Source organism: Dipodomys ordii, unplaced genomic scaffold (genome assembly GCF_000151885.1).
Source record: "Dipodomys ordii isolate 6190 unplaced genomic scaffold, Dord_2.0 Scaffold23, whole genome shotgun sequence".
NCBI lineage: Eukaryota > Metazoa > Chordata > Mammalia > Rodentia > Heteromyidae > Dipodomys > Dipodomys ordii.
The window spans coordinates 3,480,650-3,499,146 of record NW_012267239.1 but is presented as its reverse complement, the minus strand read 5'-3'; the positions used below and the strand labels follow the sequence as shown (position 1 = coordinate 3,499,146).

General features: G+C 47.5%; 1 protein-coding gene across 4 annotated transcripts in view; it reads left to right on the top strand.

Moving 5' to 3' along the window:
• The window catches only part of Nf2 (neurofibromin 2 (merlin)), a 96,043-nt gene that overhangs the window by 71,788 nt on the left and 5,758 nt on the right, over positions 1 to 18,497 (top strand). For 2 of the 4 annotated variants that reach the window (XM_013014476.1, XM_013014478.1), the window contains 5 exons: positions 291 to 413; positions 2,107 to 2,324; positions 5,651 to 5,756; positions 8,443 to 8,570; positions 10,004 to 10,169. In XM_013014476.1, the coding sequence (XP_012869930.1) occupies positions 291 to 413; positions 2,107 to 2,324; positions 5,651 to 5,756; positions 8,443 to 8,570; positions 10,004 to 10,169 (741 nt within the window). Of the gene's footprint in view, positions 1 to 290; positions 414 to 2,106; positions 2,325 to 5,650; positions 5,757 to 8,442; positions 8,571 to 10,003; positions 10,170 to 11,903; positions 11,949 to 18,497 lie in introns of all 4 variants that reach the window. The other 2 variants (XM_013014477.1, XM_013014479.1) reach the window with 2 other exon arrangements.

Sequence of the window (18,497 nt, the reverse complement as noted above, 5' to 3'; positions counted from 1 at the left end):
TGCAGATGAACCCGGGAGAGGTGGGAAAGGTCTGCGTGGCTCACAAATGGTGAGCTTGGTTTGTTGTTGTTGTTTGTTCATTTGTTTGCTCATCAGTAGGAGTTTCTCCAAAGGGCATAGCTTTCAACTCCGTGGCTGGTTGATAAGGACAGAGGGTGTGGGGCAGCAAGCATGACCCGGGCTACTTAAGTGAAGGATGATAAGGGTTCCCAAAGGGGAAGCTCTCAAAACTGGGCATTCTTGGGTCTCTGGAGCACCAGGACTCAGTCCCGGCCGTTGTTCATCCCCAGATGGAGCGGCAGCGCCTTGCTCGAGAGAAGCAGATGCGGGAGGAGGCTGAGCGCACAAGGGATGAGCTGGAGAGGAGGCTGCTACAAATGAAAGAAGAAGCAACCATGGCCAACGAAGCACTGGTGATTTCTGAGGGTCCAATCCCAAGAGACTACATGGGAACTCCTGAATCACACCTCCTGAGGACCTTGACTTAGCAACATTTGCTTTGATATACTTTATGTCAGTGTGTGCATGTGTGTGTTTTGTAATGTTGGGGTTTGAACTTGGGCTCTGAGCTAGCTAGCAGACACTCTACTACTTGAGCCACACCTCCAGAGATTTGTGCTTAAATAAGGTCTCACTTTTTGATTGGGCTAGCCTGAACCTCATTCTTCGTATTTATGCCTCCTATTTAGCTGGGATGGTAGGCATACTCTACCATGCCCAGCTTTTATTGATTGACATTGAGTCTCTTGAACTTATGCCCAAGCTGGCCTTGAACTGCAATACTCCCAATCTCTGCCTCTCAAGTAGCAAGAGTTGTAAGTGTGACCCACAGTACTGAGCTTGTTTCAGTTTTTTTTGTTTTTTTTTTTTTGGTGATAGTCCCAGGGCTTGAACTCAGGGCCTAGGTATTTTCCCTGAGATTTTTCTGCTCAAGGCTAGCACTCTACCTCTTGAGCCACAGCTCTACTTCTGGCTTTCTGGTGGTTTGTTGGAGATTAGCGTCTCATGGACTTTCTTGCCCAGGCTGGCTTTGAACCATGATCTTCAGATCTCAGCCTACTGAGTAGCTAGGGTTACAGGCATGAGCATCAGTGCTCAGTTGTTTCAGCTTGTAAAAGGTGGATGCCTTTTCTTGGAACCTATGCTGGCAGAAGGAGACTAGGTTGAGCTTCTGTCCCTCCAAGCTCCTCTGTCGGGGTAGCATGTCCTTCAAAGCTGGGGTTGGTGGCTTCAGCAGTACTGACCCCTGGAGCTCATCATCTGGGGCACCTCTCCTTAGGATAATTAGCTATGTTCCTGCCCCAACTGATAGCTATAGCTACCCTAAGGACAGTTAAAAATGCCTTGAGGGTCGCGCACCTGTGGCTCATGCCTTATAATCCTAGCTACTCAGGAGGCTGAGATCTGAGCATCATGGTTTGCCAGGATTGCCAGCCTGGGCAGGAAAGTCTGTGAGACTCATCTCCAATTAACCACCAGAAAACTGGAAGTGAGTTGAGCACTGAGCTCAAATGGTAGAGCACTAGCCTTGAGCTGAACTATTGAGGGCAGCACCCAGACCTAGAGTTAAGCCCCACAACCAACCAAAAAAACACAAAAAAACAACCAAAAATGCCTTGAGGGCTGAGGGCCATAGGTGCAGCTCATCGGTGGGACACCTGCCTCCCCTATGTGGGCCCCCAGAACAAGCCTCCTTTGGTTTTAGACCACTGATTTAAAGGGAAAGAGAAGAATTTTAAGTTGTTCTTCTCCCTCATAAAGTATACGCCTCACCTAAAGAGGGTACTCTAAAAAGGATGCTTGCTGAACTCCCAGCATGGTGTAAATGATAAGAGTGCTATCTAGCAAATATGAGGCCCTGAGTTCAAACCTCAGTACTGCCAAAAACAACCAATGGATGCTTGCTCTTGTTCTCCATGGTGGAGCCTAAAGAGCTCTTCTGAATGGATGTGGCATGTGATCTATTGCCAGGGCGGTGCTGGGGGAAGATGACCCTTTGTTAAAGCCAAGAAGTCTGAAACTGGTTCTTGCTGCCCTGTGTATTGGAGGCCAGATGAGAGGAGATAGGTCCCCGGCCTGCATCAGCTGAGACACTCTTCTCTGCAGATGAGGTCTGAGGAGACAGCTGACCTGTTGGCTGAGAAGGCTCAGATCACAGAGGAGGAGGCCAAGCTGCTGGCCCAGAAGGCTGCAGAGGCAGAGCAGGAGATGCAGCGCATCAAGGCTACGGCCATTAGGACGGAGGAGGAGAAGCGCCTGATGGAGCAGAAGGTGCTGGAGGCTGAGGTGCTGGCACTGAAGATGGCTGAGGAGTCAGAGAGGAGGTGAGGGGGAGGCCTGGGCCTTAGGACCCTGACTAGGTCTGTGTGTTCCTAGCCTTGCCCTGAAGCAGAGCTGGACGCTGCGTCCAGATGCTTCTCCTTCAGGAAGGGGGGTGTGGGAGGACTTTTCCTTGACAGGCTGCTGGAGCTATTGGAAAGGCATGGGAATAGAGTTCTGTTGCCCAGGGGTCACATATACACACACGTGCACACATACACACACTTACATCCACAAACCGCCCCTCCCATAACTGAGTTTGCAATAAAATCACCAAGTGTATCCATAGACTACTTTTAGCTGACAAGATGCAAAGAGGCTCTTTTTGTATTTAAAAAAAAAAAAAAGTGTTGTTTTCCTCTCTTTATTTGGAAGGCAGGTAAGCAGCAGTTGTTTTCCTTTGAAGTAAAAGTAGGCGCTCACTCTCCTGAAGCCTTCCTCACAGATGGAGCTGGAGAGCCATGATTTTCTTTGTGACCAGGATGCCCCAGCTCGTGATCAGGTTGAAGAGTGGGACTTTTTTTTTTTTTTTTTTTTTTTTTTTTTTTTTTGGTACTGGGGATCGAACCCAGGACGTTGCGCTTGCTAGGCAAGTGCTTTGCCACTGAACTACATCCCAGCCCTGAAGAGTGGGACTGTTGTCTGTACTTCTTAGGAACTGTTCTAGGCTCTATGTTGTTCTGGTCCTGCAGCTTTAACATAAACACTGGCACGCTCCCCACAGCATCTGGCTCTATTGATTTGGGACACTTGAATTTGGCTTTAGCTACAAGGTACAGTCCCTGCCGTTTTCTTCACTCTGCCTCCTTGCTTGTCATTCTGGGAAGATGGTTCCTTGTCTGGGACCTTTTTCAGGTCCCTTTCCTTCTGTGTGAGGGTGACATTTCCTGTGAGTTTGATGCATGTGAGACTGGGTCCTAGTGCCAGCTCGCATGCCACACCCAGCCCTTGTCCTGTAGGGCTAGGATCTGCACCAGCACACAGATACCATCAGTGATGGGCACATCCTCCTGCCCAGGGAGGATGTGGGAGCTTGGCCCACACATGTTTCACTCACTTATGTTTTGCCCTTTGTAATCCAGTATAAGATGTTTTTGCTTCTGGTTTTTCTTTTATTTTTTAGGTCTGAGACTGGGACTCAAACTTGATGTTTGATACTCCCTTATCGGCTAGTGCTCTACTGACTAAGCTACGTTTCCAACCTCTCATTTCTGGGTGTTTTTGTTTTCTTTTTTTGGTCAGTGTGTGGCTTGAACTCGGGGCCTGGGCACTATCCTTGAGCTTTTGTGCCCAAGGCTAATGCTCTACCACTTTGAGCCACAGCTCCACTTCTAGGTTTGTCTGGTGGTTAATTGGAGTTAAGAGTCTCGTGAACTTTCCTTCCCAGACTGGCTTTGAACTGTGATCCTCAGATTTCAGCTTCCTGAGTCACTAGAGTTATAGCCATGAGCCACCAGCACCTGGCTGTTTCTGGCTTTTGAGACAGGATCTTCCTTTCAGATCTAGTTCAGACTAGCCCCAACTGTTAGGATTATAGATGTGTGCCACCATATCTGGCCCTGTATCAACATTTTAGATCTTCATATTCTCCTTTGCCCAGTCACTCTTCACCAATTACCAAGAAAAGAGCACATCAGGCCCCTACCTATTACTGAAGAACTTTTTTTTTTAGGCAGGGACTTGTTATGTTATCTAAGCTGACCTCAAACTCCTGGGCTCAAGTGATCTTCTTGTCTCAGCCTCCAGAGTAGCTGCGACTATAGTCATGCATCCCAGCATTCAGCTGGCTCAAAGAACTTCTTGTTTGGTTCTTTCCCCACTGGCTTCCAGTCTGGATTTGCTAGTGGGTTTTTTTTTTTGTTTTGTTTTGTTTTATTTAATTAAGTAGTTGTACAAAGAGGTTTGGATTCTATATGTCAGGTTATAGGTACATTGCATCTTGACCAATGTCACCCTTCCCTCATTCTCTCCTACTTCTTCTCTCCCATCCCTACCCTCAAATTACATGGTTTTTAAAATATTTTTTATTGAGATTAGGTGATTACATAAATTTCATATATTTCACAGTGTTGTGGAATAGTGATACTTAAAGTTGCAAACACATTTTAACCTTCACAAGGCAAATTGTGATTATCATGGTCTATAAAGTTTGTGAATTCTATGAGCTTTGACAGTGCAACTATTTCTTCCATCAGGTGATATTTACATTTATTTCCTTTTGCTTAGTGTAACCTGTTCCCTCTTTCCCTCTCATTCCCTTCCTCCCATTGCTGCCTTTGAGTTACTTAGTTCATTTTCATCTATGTCCAGTGCTGATGGGCCCCTCTGTTGTATGTTTTCCTGTTTCCCTCTGATTCTGTGTCCTCCTCCTAGCTTCCCTCAGTTGCGTGTGTGTGTGTGTGTGTGTGTGTGTATGTGTGTGTGTATATGCACCATATATGTGATCAAGAACATAGAGTCAGGGCTGGGAAGGTGGCTCAGTGGTAGAGTGCTTGCCTTGCATGCCTGAGGCCCTGGGTTCAATTCTCAGCACCACATAAGCAAAAAGAAAAAAGCCGGAAGTGGCGCTGTGGCTCAAGTGGTAGAGCACTACCCTTGAGCTGAAAAGCTGAGGGACAGTACCCAGGCACAGAGTTCAGGCCCTACGACTGGACCCCCCCCCAAAAAAGAACATAGAGTCATTTAGCAATGATACAACAAACTGAGTGTTGTTCTTTTTTTTTTTTTTTCCTGGTCCTGGGGCTTGAACTCAGGGCCTGAGTGCTGTCTCTGAGCCTCTTTGTGCTCAAGGCTAGCACTCCACCACTTGAGCCATGGTATCATGGCTTTTCTGAGTAGTTTATTGGAGCTCATGAACTGGGCTGGCTTCAAACCATGATCCTCAGACCTCAGCCTCCTGAGTAGCTAGGATTACAGGCATCAGCTACCAGTGCCCAGCTACATGGTTCAGTTTTTACATAATATACAAGTATAATGACTGTGTTTGCTCACCCTTCTTTCCTCCATTCATGTACCCTTACCCTTGCCAAGGAGAGGGATTTGTTCATATGAACTATAGGCTAGAGGCATGGCTTGATAGTAGAGCACTGGCCCAGCAAGTGCAAGACCCTGAGTTCAAATCTTAGCACTGCTTTGATTAATTAATAAGATTATTTTTAAAACATGGAAAAAATGAATAATATTCATGTTGTCACCTTGGAAGTTCTGACTTCTGCAAAACCTTCCTGCTCTGCTGTTCCTATTTGCCTTATCAGATACCATCCCTGGGATTAACACAGGTACCTCCTCGCATGGCCTGCTGTGGAGCTGACATTTCTTCCTCTCTCTGCAGGGCCAAGGAGGCCGACCAGCTAAAGCAAGACCTGCAGGAAGCCCGTGAGGCAGAGCGGAGAGCCAAGCAGAAGCTCCTGGAATTTGCTACCAAGCCCACATACCCGGTGAGCCTGGGTGGGGCCAGCTCGCTTGCGGCTGTTTTAGACCTGTCCTCCCAGCCCTTTGGTTCACCTGCTGGTACCTTTAGGTTGACCATTTAAGCAAACAAGTTGGAAAGAGTGGCATTGACTGCCCCCAGCGAGGGTCTGGCTGGGACACCCATGATCTACTATTGGCCTTGGACTAGGTAGTTAACGCTTTGGTTATCTAGATTACAGGCAACAGGCCGTTTTACAGCTCAGGAATGCTTTTCTTACTCTTAAGTAAAACATGATCTCAAATTAGCCTCAAGCGATTTTGCTCCCTAACCTCCTAATGCTGAGTTGAATGTAATCTTCAACTCTGAGTATATACCATATGCCACAATCCTTTTGTGGGAAGGATCGACTGCACTCCTCAGAATGAATTACTGCCATGCAAGACCCAGCTGCCAACTCAGTGTTTGACTCCTGCTAAGTGGGGTCATGAAATAAGTAGAAGCTGCTTCCCTTCCCTTCCTCTGTGTCTTTCACTCAGTAACTCTTTACACACCTGCTCTATGCACGCATACACCATGCAGTTGAAAATGTAGATCCTGACAGGTATGCACAGGTACCTCAAACACAGCCCGCCTGGGGCAGGAGAGGCTCAGTGTGACACCTGAGCTGGCTCTTGACAGGGAGCGGGGTCTAGCCAGGAGAAGAGATGATAACATATTCTAGGCAAGTGTACAGATGTCCCCATATCACAGATACACAGCTTGTTCACGCACATACATGCTGTATCTCACACATGGCCCAGAACACTGAGGCACAGAGGACCCAGATTTGCAAGGGGAAGGGGAGAGCATGAACAATTTGCTGTCACTTTGGATCCTGGTTATCTATTAGTGTGTAACAGACAACTCAAGCCAACTGTGTGAGTCCAGACAGCCACACATTACTTCTGGGGTGAAAAAAAATCATTCTTTTTGGCAGTACTATGAATTGAACAACTCAAGGCCTTGTGATTGCTCAGGGCAAGTGCAGTAGCGCATGAGCCATGCCACACAGTCCTTTTGCTTTATTTTTCAGAGAGTCTCATGCTTTGGCCCTAGGCCAGCTGCAAAACTCATTCTTCTTTACCTACTAGTAGGTGAGATTACAGGCATGTACCACCACACCCAGCTGGAAATTTTTATGAAGTATAATTGTGTGTGTGTGTGTGTGTGTAAGTAAAGAGAAGTACTTAAATTACCATTGTATATCTTGATGAAGTTTCATCGACTGAACACACCCACATATTCAATATTGAGATTAAAAAATATATATCCCTAGTATTGCAGAAGCTCTCACTTAACACCGTTTCTGACACCATCCATATACCCTGCATTAGGCTTCATTATCATTCCAAATGAAAGTTTTGAGGCTCTCCCCCTCCCAGACACCATCCTAATCTCAGTGAAAGGTCTAAGGATGAAATGGAGGCAGATTCTGCCCTTGGGAAACTTTAGGGCTATAGAAGGGAGAAGACACATCCAAAAGGGAATGGTTTACAAGTTGAAATTACCAGAAAGAGTCACTGCAGAAACATGCTCATAGTGTGTGGCACAACAAAAGAAAGAATGTTGCCGGGCGCTGGTGGCTCACACCTGTAATCCTAGCTACTCAGGAGGCTGAGATCTGAGGATTGCGATTCAAAGCCAGCCCGGGCAGGAGAGACCGTGAGACTCCGATCTCCAATAAACCACCAGAAAACCGGAAGTGGCTCTGTAGCTCAAGTGGTAGAGCGCTCGCCTTGAGCTGAAGAGCTGAGGGACAGTGCCCAGGCCCAGAGTTCAAGCCCCACGGCCGACAAAAAAAAAAAAGAAAGAATGTCAATTTGGCCTAGAGACCTGGAAACACTTTGGTTTTGGTGAGAGATTGAAGGAACTGAGGGAGATAGAGGGAGAAAGGATAGAACAGAATGAGAAAAACAGCAACACAGGCAGGAGTGCTAAGGCGAGAAGGCAGCCTGGTCAGGGATGAGTAGCTGGTTATGATTTAGCAGGGCAAATAACAGGAGGCGCTGGAGAAGCAGATCAGGGCCATATTTTAGATGACCCTTTGTTCTGGGATGAGAAGTCCTAAACACAAATCTAATGGTTTCATCCTGTGCTTCCTCTTGTTCTGTCTTCCGAATCCAAGCCCCCACAGTTGGTCAGCAAACCCTCCCGACCCAGGGCCAGCCTCCAGTGCCCACATGGGCACTGCAAATGCCTAGCATTATCACTGGTTACTCTGCCCTACCCACCGTCGTGTCTCTTGCCTGGCACCCTTCTTCTTCTGGCACATTCTCTGATTCCAGCGGAAGCAGCATTCCTCCTAGCATACTTCCTCCAGCCCCCTCTGTCTCTGTTCCTTCCCTGACTACAGTGTTTACCTTATTTAACTGCAAGGATTTGTGAACACATCTGTTTCCTGAACAAGACTTTCAGCTGCCTAGAGCCAAGGACTCTGACTTGCGTCCTGCATTTCCAGCTCCTAGCACTGGCCCAGGACCTTCCTTAGTGAACCAAGTGCACAGTGGGGGAGGAGGGGGAGCTTGTGTTTGATTTGAATGAGCATGAAAATGGTCAGATTTGAGGGGAGAGGGCTCATCCTTTTGGGTTGGGGTTTTTTTTTGGTACCTGTTACCTGGCAGCATGGTCTTGTATAACTCGAACCTCCTAATTGGGAGCTTTCTCACTGACAGCCCATGAACCCAATCCCAGCACCATTGCCTCCGGACATACCCAGCTTCAACCTCACTGGCGACAGCCTGTCTTTCGACTTCAAGGATACTGACATGAAGCGGCTTTCTATGGAGATAGAGAAAGAAAAGTACGTAGTCCCTCATGGCCTGCTTGGGGCAGCTGTGAACAAGAGTGAATGGATCAGGGCCTGGGGATAAGGAAGGTCATCATAGCAGCCTGTCATCAACTCTGCAAAGGGTTGCTCTCTTGTCCTCCCTCTGGAAGATGAGTTTCCTAATTAGAAATTAAGCACAGCAGATCAGCAGTCAGTCTTCCAGGATAAAAATAACACTCGAAACTGCCAGGCACTGGTGGCTCATGCTTGTAATCCTAGCCACTCAGGAGGCTGAAATCTGAGAATCGCATTTTGAAGTCAACCCAGGCAGGAAAGTCTGTGAGACTCTTCTCTCTAACAAAACTATTCAGAAAAACCCAGAAGTGACACTGTGGCTCAAGTGGTAGAGCACTAGCCTTGAGAAAAGGAATCTCAGGAACAACACCCAAGACCTGAATTTAAGCCTCAGGCTCAGCACGAAAAAATAGAAATAACACTTGATTGGTGGTTAGGTGGCCTAACTTTGAAGAATAGGACCAGGTTGTTGGGTCGACTGAGTCAGTCAGAGTGCGGTTCCCCTGGGACTACATGTGGCAGTCTCCTGGCCATGTTCTTGGCAGCTGGGATCTGCAGTGTGCCTAAGAGTGAAGGTGAGACAAGAAACTTGGCTTGAGGAAAACCAGCAGCCAGGTAGGGTCCGTCTGCTGCACAGGACAGCGATCTCCTGTGGGGGAGGTGGAAGTGAGCCCCCTCCTTCTCAGAGCCAGAGAAGCTAGTGAATGGTGCCATAGCTGGCAGAGGACAATCCCAGTGGTTCCCCAGAATGCACATGCATGCACCACAATTTTCTAGCTCTCGTCTCCTTTAATTCCTGCTAGCAAACAAATAGCACACTGACATCAAAGGAGATGTTAGTGTTCCCATTTCATAAATGAGGACAGACTTAGTTAATGAGCTCACTCAGCAGTACACAGTTGCTGAGCAGACCAGGGGTTAAAACCCTACACCCATATGTGCTACCTCAGGATAGCCTCTGGGAATGTGTCTGTGGAGTCCAGCGTGGACCACCCCAAGTCAGCTTGTATATCTCTTCAGACTGTCATAGCTAAGAAGCCAATGAGTGACTCAGAGCTGCCAGTGGTGGCATTTGCTGAGTTCCTTTCACCGTTGTCCAGATGTGTGTATTTATGTAGTTGTGATCAATGTAAAGCAACAAGAAACATCCAGTGGGTTGTTTTGTTTTTTGTCTGTCATGGGGCTCAAACTCAAGGCCTGGAAACGGTCTCTGAGCTCTTTTGCTTAAGGCTGGTGCACTACCACTTTGAGCTATAGCTCCACTTCTGGTTTTTTAAGTAGTTAATTGGAGGTAAGAACCTCACCCCCACACAGAGCTTGTGGGTCCCAGAGCGTGTCAGCCATGCCTCAGTGTTTGTCAAGGCCTGATGCACCATGTCCTTTTGCTGCAGAGTGGAGTACATGGAGAAGAGCAAGCACCTGCAGGAGCAGCTCAACGAACTCAAGACAGAAATTGAGGCATTGAAGCTCAAAGAGAGGGAGACTGCTTTGGACATTCTGCACAATGAGAACTCAGATAGGGGCGGCACCAGCAGCAAGCACAATACAATTAAAAAGGTACCCAGAGTCTTGTGGCTTTTGCTGATCAGGACATTCATTAATGAAGTGTGAGGTTGGCATCTGGTTTCCTCAGGAGCCGAGTCATTAAACTGTTGTCATTTTTTACATGTACTTAGTTGAGGGAATTTTTCAACTCCTGCCAGAAAGGGAATTTAATCTGCCAGTGACCATGAACCCATTGGCTTGATGGAAGTGGAGCTCGTGTTGAAAGCCCTGATGAGATGAATCTCTGTTAGAGGGCAGGTTTTGATCCGTCATTGAGCACTAAAGTGATTCTGTCTTTAAAGCCAATGAGAACTGCCTTACTTAACGAGGAGGGACAATGAGTTAGAGGCTGTGAAAATGAAGTCCCTGTTGCTCTTTTTTTGTTTTTAAGCTTTGTTGGTTGAGAAACTATATTCCGTATTTTCAACTTTTGTCATCCTTAATATCTTAAACAACTTTAATACTTTTTTAAATGAGGCTCATGGTATCCCCTATTTCTCCCTTGATAATTTGGAACCCTCGGTATTTTAGGGGTTTAGAAATTAAATTCCATGTTCATTATCAGTCCAAGTTCATTATCAGTAAGTGATATATATATATATATCACTTACTTGAACTAAGTAGAAAGGTCCTCTATGACCAATTGACACTCTACCCTTAACTGATTGTCCAGGATCAGGTTAAACCTATAAAATAGCCATTATTAAGATCTGATCATCCTCTGGAAATGGTGGCACATACCTATAATCCCAACTCTTAAGAAGCAAGAGGATGAACCGTGTGCCAATGGCTCAGGCCTGTCATCCTAGCTACTCAGGAGGCTGAGATCTGAGGATCATGATTCAAAGCCAGCCTGGGCAGGAAAGTCTGTGAGACTCTTACCTCCAATAAACCACTAGAAAAACAGAAGTGGCACTGTGGCTCAAGCAGTAGAGTGCTTGCCTTGAGCTGAAGAGCTGAGGGATAGCACCCAAGCCCAGAGTTCAAGCCCCACAACCGACAAAAAAAAAAAAAAAAGCAAGAGAATCACAAGCATGAGGAAGCCTGGACTACATAGCTGCATAGTGAGACTCAATAAAACAATAACAAAAAAAAAAAAAACAAAGCCTGTGGATTGAGTTTAGATAATGACTGATGGGTTATATTTCTAGTCCTTACCTTGGTCTTTAAAATAGTCCCCAGTTTAAGGACTGTTTCTGTTTTCAGTAGGTAAGCTGTGATTAAAAACCCCATAAAAACCTGTCCCTCCCAGCTATCACATGGATACAGAGAAAAGCCTCTGCTTTTTTCCTCTTAACTCATTATAGTTGGCACTAGGTAGAGAATTCCTTCTAATGGTATATTCTAGGACATTCCATGTTCTTCTTTTCTCTGGCTTCTGTCATTTCCTAGATTGCCCGTCCAAAACAAAATTACAGAACAGTTAGTTAGCAAAAGGCAAATTAAAGGAAGGCCTCAGCCATGAAGCAAAAAGGTAAAAGTGATTGCACCGGTGAGTTTGTCAGTGCCAAGGGAGCCACCTCTCCCTTCCCCCTTCTCCCCTGGGTACCAGGCCCAGTGAGCCTGTCCCTCAGCCACAGGAGACTGCGGTGCTCAAAGCGAGGGAGGCTCATTTTCAAGGCACGAAAAACAAAGTCACTTGTCATGATTTCAGACCTGTCTGAACATTTTGCAAATGGCACGTGTAGTATTGTTGATTTCACAGGGTGTGTTTTTGTTTTTCTTCATTTTATTTTGCTGGTTTAGCCTCAAGCCCAAGGCAGAAGACCTATCTGCATTTGAGCCCTCAAAGTAGGTTGTTCGCAGGTACTCTGTCTGTGGTGATGGTCCTGCCCTCTGTGATACTAACCATGCATGAGCTTGCCTGTCTCTGTCCTTGGACCACTTGGAGCCCTTCTGAGGGCAGGTGGCTTCTGGGTACTGGCCACAGCATGCTTTGGGACTGAGAGCAGGCCTCTGCCAGAGGGGGCCAGACCAGCCTCCAGAGCCTGGAACGGCCTTGTTCCGAAGCGCATGTCCGGGCTGCAGGACCAGCCATCCTGCCCATCTTGTGTCACTGTGTCACTTGTGTCACTGGGAAGATAATGACTTCCTGTCCAGTCAGGTCTGTCTACAGTTCCTTTGTCTTGGTGGTGTACTTCTCAGATCAATAACCCTAGCATGGAAATGGGCCAATTTGGGTGCTTTTATGACTGGTGTCTCTCCCTGCGTGGTGGTGCGCTCTGCAGACTCGTGGTCACAGCTGGCAGCGTGTCACTAAGCGTGGTCACTCCTTTCCCCCTGGAGCTTCTATCTTTTGTCCACACCCCTTTTCTTTCTGAAAGCAGCAAACACCCCAGGGTCTCATCTCTAAGTCAAGCTGCTTGGCCTGTGTCCCATTGCTGCTCTAAAGGGTGTCTGAGCGTCCGTCTCTCAAGTGGGAACGGTCTCACACTGGAACAGTCCTGTCGCTGGCACCCAGGGGACGAGCAATCAGCAGTTGTTGAGTGAATTAATTGAACGGTCGCTACTTATTCTTTCAACATGCCTAGGCAGTGGAGAGAATTTATTTTGCCTAATAATAAAATGATATCCTGCCTTTGCTTCTCGCCTAATCCCCAGTCGTACCCCTGCCAGTGAGCCTAACACCATCCAGCAGGGTGTAGGCTGCGTCCTTCGGAGTCCTCACTACAGTGGAATCGAATAAGCTCCCTGAAAGCTTCATACCAGAAGAGATCTGGCATAAGATAGATGGTATTTATTCTCGTTATCCCAGCAAGAAAGGTTAGCGATTAAAGCCCGAGATAGAGCTTTAATCAGATGGATGAGAGCTGTCAGGGGCTCCGAGACTCCATGGTGTGAACCCTGATTTGGGTGTGATTTGAGCCCTGATTGAGTGAATAGGCCCTGTTTCTTCAGCTTCATGCCTACCTTGACATTGGTATCTCCAACACAGCGCAGGGTAATGCTGAAGCAGGATGTCAGAGTGGACAGGCCAGTTGGATCTTTGCCCAAGTGGCAACCCCAGTGCACCTGGGTGGACCCGTTGTGCTTTACTGAACTTTGTAAGTAGAAGGAGAATCAAGAGTTCAAGGCCAGCTTGGGCTCCATAGCAATACCTTATCTCAGAGCAAAAGAAAATAAAAGATTAATCAGGGATTACTAAAAGTGGGGACTTGGCTTTTAAATATTCCTGCAGTTGTTTTTAGCGTGACTTGGTTAAACAGTGCTGGGTTTTGCGGCATGCTAAGTTTGAGGCATGTTCCATTTGTCACATGTTGGCAGTCCTTATGACCAGTAGCTTGGACTATTAATTGCCTACCTGTATCAAGGTTCTTAAGTCATGCCTGTTACAAGCTGGGCCAATGCCAGCGTAGCAGAAGACAAGTGCTGCTTCAGGCTTTGGAAGTGTGGGTCCCTAGGTATCAAGGGCAGAGTTCCACCTAGACCACTGGGGATGAGAAATACAAAGGCTGGTGAAGAGTTTCCTGTGTCTTGAGAGCTCATTAGTCTGGATCCAAACCAGCCTGCATTGGTTTTTGTTTGGTTTTAATCATTTTTTTCATCGTAGATTTTGTAGACCAAAGTGTGGGTTTCCTTCCTACTAACTAAAATTACAGGCTTCTTCCTCCTTTTTGCAGTACCATCTGCCTCACTGAGGGATTGTGTCTGATTTGGTCTCAGCAGATCCTATGGGGTCTATAGAACTAGCCAAGGCTGTCTCAAAGGCTCACCCTTGACTCCCCAGGAGTGAGCATGATGATTTGGGATGCTGAGAGGTGGTACTCTGTTTACCTGGGGTTACCCACTCTTCCCTCCTTTCTCAGAGTTCTTACTCTTAAAAGCATCTGGGCTGGGATGTAGCTCAACTAGAGCACTTGCCCAGCACATATAAGGCCCTGGTAAAAGGATTTGGGGAAATAGAGCTATGGTTCAAAGTGGTAGATCTCTAGCCTTGAGCCAGAGAGCTCAGAGACAGCACCCTGGCCCTGAGTTCAAGCCCCATGACTGACCAAAAAAAAAAAAAAAAGCCAAGCATTTTGGTTCACAATTGTAAGCTCAACTGTTTGTAAGATACAGGAGAGTGGCGAGATCAAGGCCACCCAGGTAGAGTTAGCATAGTGAGGAACAAAAGTGCAAGCCAAGGGCCAGTGGCTCATACCCATAATCCTACCTACTCAGGAGGCCAAGATCTGAAGATTCAAAGCCAGAAAAGTCCCCTGAGACTCCTCCAATAAACCACTCAAAAACTGGAGGTGACGCTGTGGCTCAAGTGGTAGAGTGCTAGCCTTGAGCACAAAGAGGCTCAGGGACAGTGCCCTACAACCAACAAAAATAAAAAATAAATAAAAAGTGCAAACAAAAAGGCAAGGCATGTAGCTCCATTGTAAAGTGCTTGCCTAGCACTAAGGCTCTGGGACACTGGGGATGAGAGATACAAAGGCTGGTGGTAACCTGAGCAGGGCGTCAGGGATGGTACCAGTGACCCAATACCGCAAAGATGCAAAAAGAAAGAAAGAAGGAAGGAAAGAAAAGAAAGGAAGGAAGGAAATCAGGGAAGGAAGGAAGCAAGCAAGCAAGGGAGGAGGAAGGAAGGAAAGAAGGAAGGAAGGAACTGACCCCCTGCACTCCCCCAGGATTATTGTGATGTGAAAGATAAGGCACCCAGTGGGGACTCGGTGATACACAGATCTGCTTGTAGACTTGTGACAGAGACATACAAAAGCAGGCAACAGTGAACCCCCTGTTTGTGCCATAGCTGGCGATGAGCCTGTTCATTGATGACATTAATTATAATTATATAATCACACATATTAACACTGTAAATGTCGTTGAGGTGAAAACTTCGCAAGGGCCAGAATGAACTTTACTTCTCCTGGTCATGTTTGGTTTGGGTTTGCACAGATTTGGTATTCTTGTCCTGCTGCCCGCCCCCCACATTTCCATTTTCCCCAATTGATGGTCAGTGCAGCTGGTTTGGCATTTGCTGTTGAGTCAGCAGTACTAGTGATCGAAACCGCCCTGGGCAGCTGGAACTCTTCCTTCTCAGGAGGGAGCCCCACTTGTTCCTGCGATCTGAGCCGGCAGTCAGGCTGGGTGGGCCTCAGAGCCACTGTGCTGCTGACAGCAGTGGCCAGGGGTAGGTTCGCTAGGCCACCACACCTGGAGCAGAAAACATGGTCCCAGGGTATGTCCACTCCTCCAAGGAACTGGTTTCAGTGCCCTGGTTTGAGGCCAGCCCACAAGTCGTCCTTTGTGTGCCCCCTAGTCTCTGAAGGATCCAAGTTTCAGAGGAAATGGACAGATGAGAAATTGTGGAGGATGGAACCAGGAAAGCTTATTTCATTCTTAGATGGTTGGGAGCAGCGTGTCGTGTCCAGCTGCAGATCCAGCCATGGTCCTGCTGCAGAGGAGCGGGAAGAGCAGAGCCTTGACATTGATGGGAAGTGCAGCCGCCTCTCCTGGATCAGGAGACGCAAAAGTCCAATGTCCTCTTCTATTTCTGCCCAGTCCCCTTGGAGACACAGGAGTGGCAAAGTGAAATAGAACACTTCAGACACCAGAAGAGTGATAAATCACAGGGAGATTGAATATGCATGAAAGGCATCACCCACAATTAAAGTGAGCCACCACCAGAGCCTCCCTCGTCACCTCTGGTATACTTGGCCAGCTTCGAGGCTGCTAACTAGTTTAGTATGTGATTCCTGTGTCAGCTCTCCTTAGGACCCAGTAAGCCAAGTGCTCTGCTTGCTTTTAGAAGCTAGGCATTGTCTGGTAGAGCAACCTTGGCCCTGATCTAAAAGCCAGTGCCCTAGCTCCTATGTTCCAAAATCTTTCTTTCCTTGATATATTCCAGGGAGGAGGGGAGAAAGAGGAGTGGGTTATAGCAAGTGGGATGGGAGTGACAGAAGGACTGGATGTGGGCATAAGATCCCCAGAAGAAAGTGCCATGGGCCCTGCACTCTTCTTCTTGGCTCCTGGGTTCTGGGAGTACATGGAAGGCATTAGACACCAACTCTGAGTGCCCTTCCTGTGGCTCATCCCAAAGGCTGTTCCTGAAACCCATGCTCACGTGTGGAGTTTCCTGGAATCTCGTCACTGCTGAGAACTGATGCTTTTGCTAGCTCTCTACATGGAAGATTCTGCTACAGGCTCTTTTCCAAGAGGACAACCCAATCCTGGTTGATTGGGAGACTTTACCTAGTCAAGCAATTGTTGCTTTTGGGGAAGTATTGAGCTTACAAACCCTGCCTTGCAGCCTAGGATGTTTTATGACTATTTAGAAGTGCCTGTAGCTATTACTGAGCCTTATTTGATGCAGTAAAACATTCCATTTGGCTCCTGGGTGCTCTCCCTGGGCACCTTATTTGTGACTGTAGCAGTGGGAAGGAAGAGGCAGGATGCAGACTCATTCTGTGGACTCAGGGTCTGTTCTTATGAGCCTTTCCATGATCTCTGTTTTGAGATTGGCAATTTAAAAGTGACATCAGTATAACTGGACCTTTTTCCTAAGACTTGCTTGGAGAGCTTGATGGATACCATTTAGCCTCCACCTGCCCAGTGAGGTGAATCAGGCTGATTAGTGCATTTGTCAGCTGGAAGAACGGAGTAGCAAAAGGCCTCAAAAGCATCATGGGGGCTATGTGGAGACACGGGCAGGTAGTTTGCAGAGATGTTGATACTGCTTTAAGTCTCTGAAGGATTCGTATACAAAAGGGCCTCCCAGAGGTTTCCTGGGTAGATTTCTCTCTGGAGCTAATATCAAATTGGGATAGCTGTGGCCTTTCCTTCCACCTCTGCTTAGAGATATGTGTGTGGACAGATGGCATTTGGGTGCAAGCTGTCACTAGCAAGACTGCAGAAGAGCTTAATCTGGCCACTTTGCAGCAGCGACCTCCCCCTCCCCCCTCTCTAGGTCTCACTTGGCTTCAGTTTACAGAGGGGAATGTTTATCACACCCCAAACCAAAGATGATGCTGGAATTCTCCGCGACTGGATCTGGCTGTCACCTTTCTGCTCCAGAGCCTGCTTTTTCTCCCCATGGATTCTCTTGCCAGCGAATCTGCATGTCCTTTCCCATCTCCGCCCTCCCCCGCGCCTTCCTTCTCAATATGTAGTGGCAGGGAGGAAGTATAGCACGATTTTAGGGCTGCATTTCAATTCCATTGCATTTATATGGGACAAGCAGAGTCTCAGCACCAGGAGTTATTAGGTTAGTATCTAAAAGGAGTTTAGCAATGTGGGTCTTATTGTTTAAAATGGATGACGCTCCCCCTCTCCTCCCTCACCTTCCTTTTCACCTCCCTTGGGATGAGTGGATTGAGGCGAGGCCCCCAGAGACTAGTTGAAGGAATCTTGGTGCTCTGATTAGTTTTGCTCTCCCAGCTTAATTGTAGAGCTTCCTCTCGTCCGCCAGTGATAGCCCAAGTGGCTCCGTCTCCTGCCCGCTCCCCCCGCCCCCTCTCCCCGTGCTTTAGGAACAAGATTATCACAATGCTGCCTTGTGAATCAATTTTCTTTCTGTGCTGATGAGAGTGTAATTCATTCTTAATCAAGCACTAGCTGCTGCAGGCTCCACATGGAATACATTTAGCTACCCTCTCCTCACCCTGAAAAGTGGTCCCCAAAAGGACTCTTAGAGAAGAGCTGGCCATGGGGAGCGGGCAGCCCACCTGGCATAGTGGCTTTCCCAGAGGGGCCTCTCTGAGGGATAATGTTGGAGGATCCCTGGCGTGTTGGCAGTCTTCCATTTTGGCCACCAGGCAGGGATGCATTTGTCACAGGTGCCTTCCAGGTTTGATGTCTCTAGGCCCTAGGGCCCTTTCTCAGAGTATCTCCATGCACTGCCTGTCTGTCAGAGCAGTGAGCAGGAGCCGGCGGGGGCTGCAGATTGTGTGCCTGGGTTAGGGAGAACTAGCAGGGTCCCAGGTCCTTTGCCAGGTTTGGAAGAAGCCAGTTTCATATTTTATTTTATTTTGGTTAATTTTTCAGAACTAAGGATGGAACCCAAAGCCTTGCACATGCTAATAAGTGTTTTGCCACGGAGCCCAGCCCCCAGCCCTAAACCTCCTAGGTTTTTTTGTTTGTTTTATTGTAAAGATACTGTACAGAAGGGTTACAGTTACATGAGTTAAATGAGTACATTTCCTATCAAGCATTGTTGCCCCCTCCTTTGTTTTTCTCCTACAATCCCTTCCCTCCCACCTCCCCAACTCCTCCCTCCCCTCCTGTTTGTTTGTTTGTTTGGGGGGGGGGTCCGGTTGTGGGCCTGAACTCTGGGCCTGGGCGCTGTCCCTCAGCTCTTCAGCTCAAGGCTAGCACTCTACCACTTGAGCCACAGCACCACTTCCGGCTTTTTTT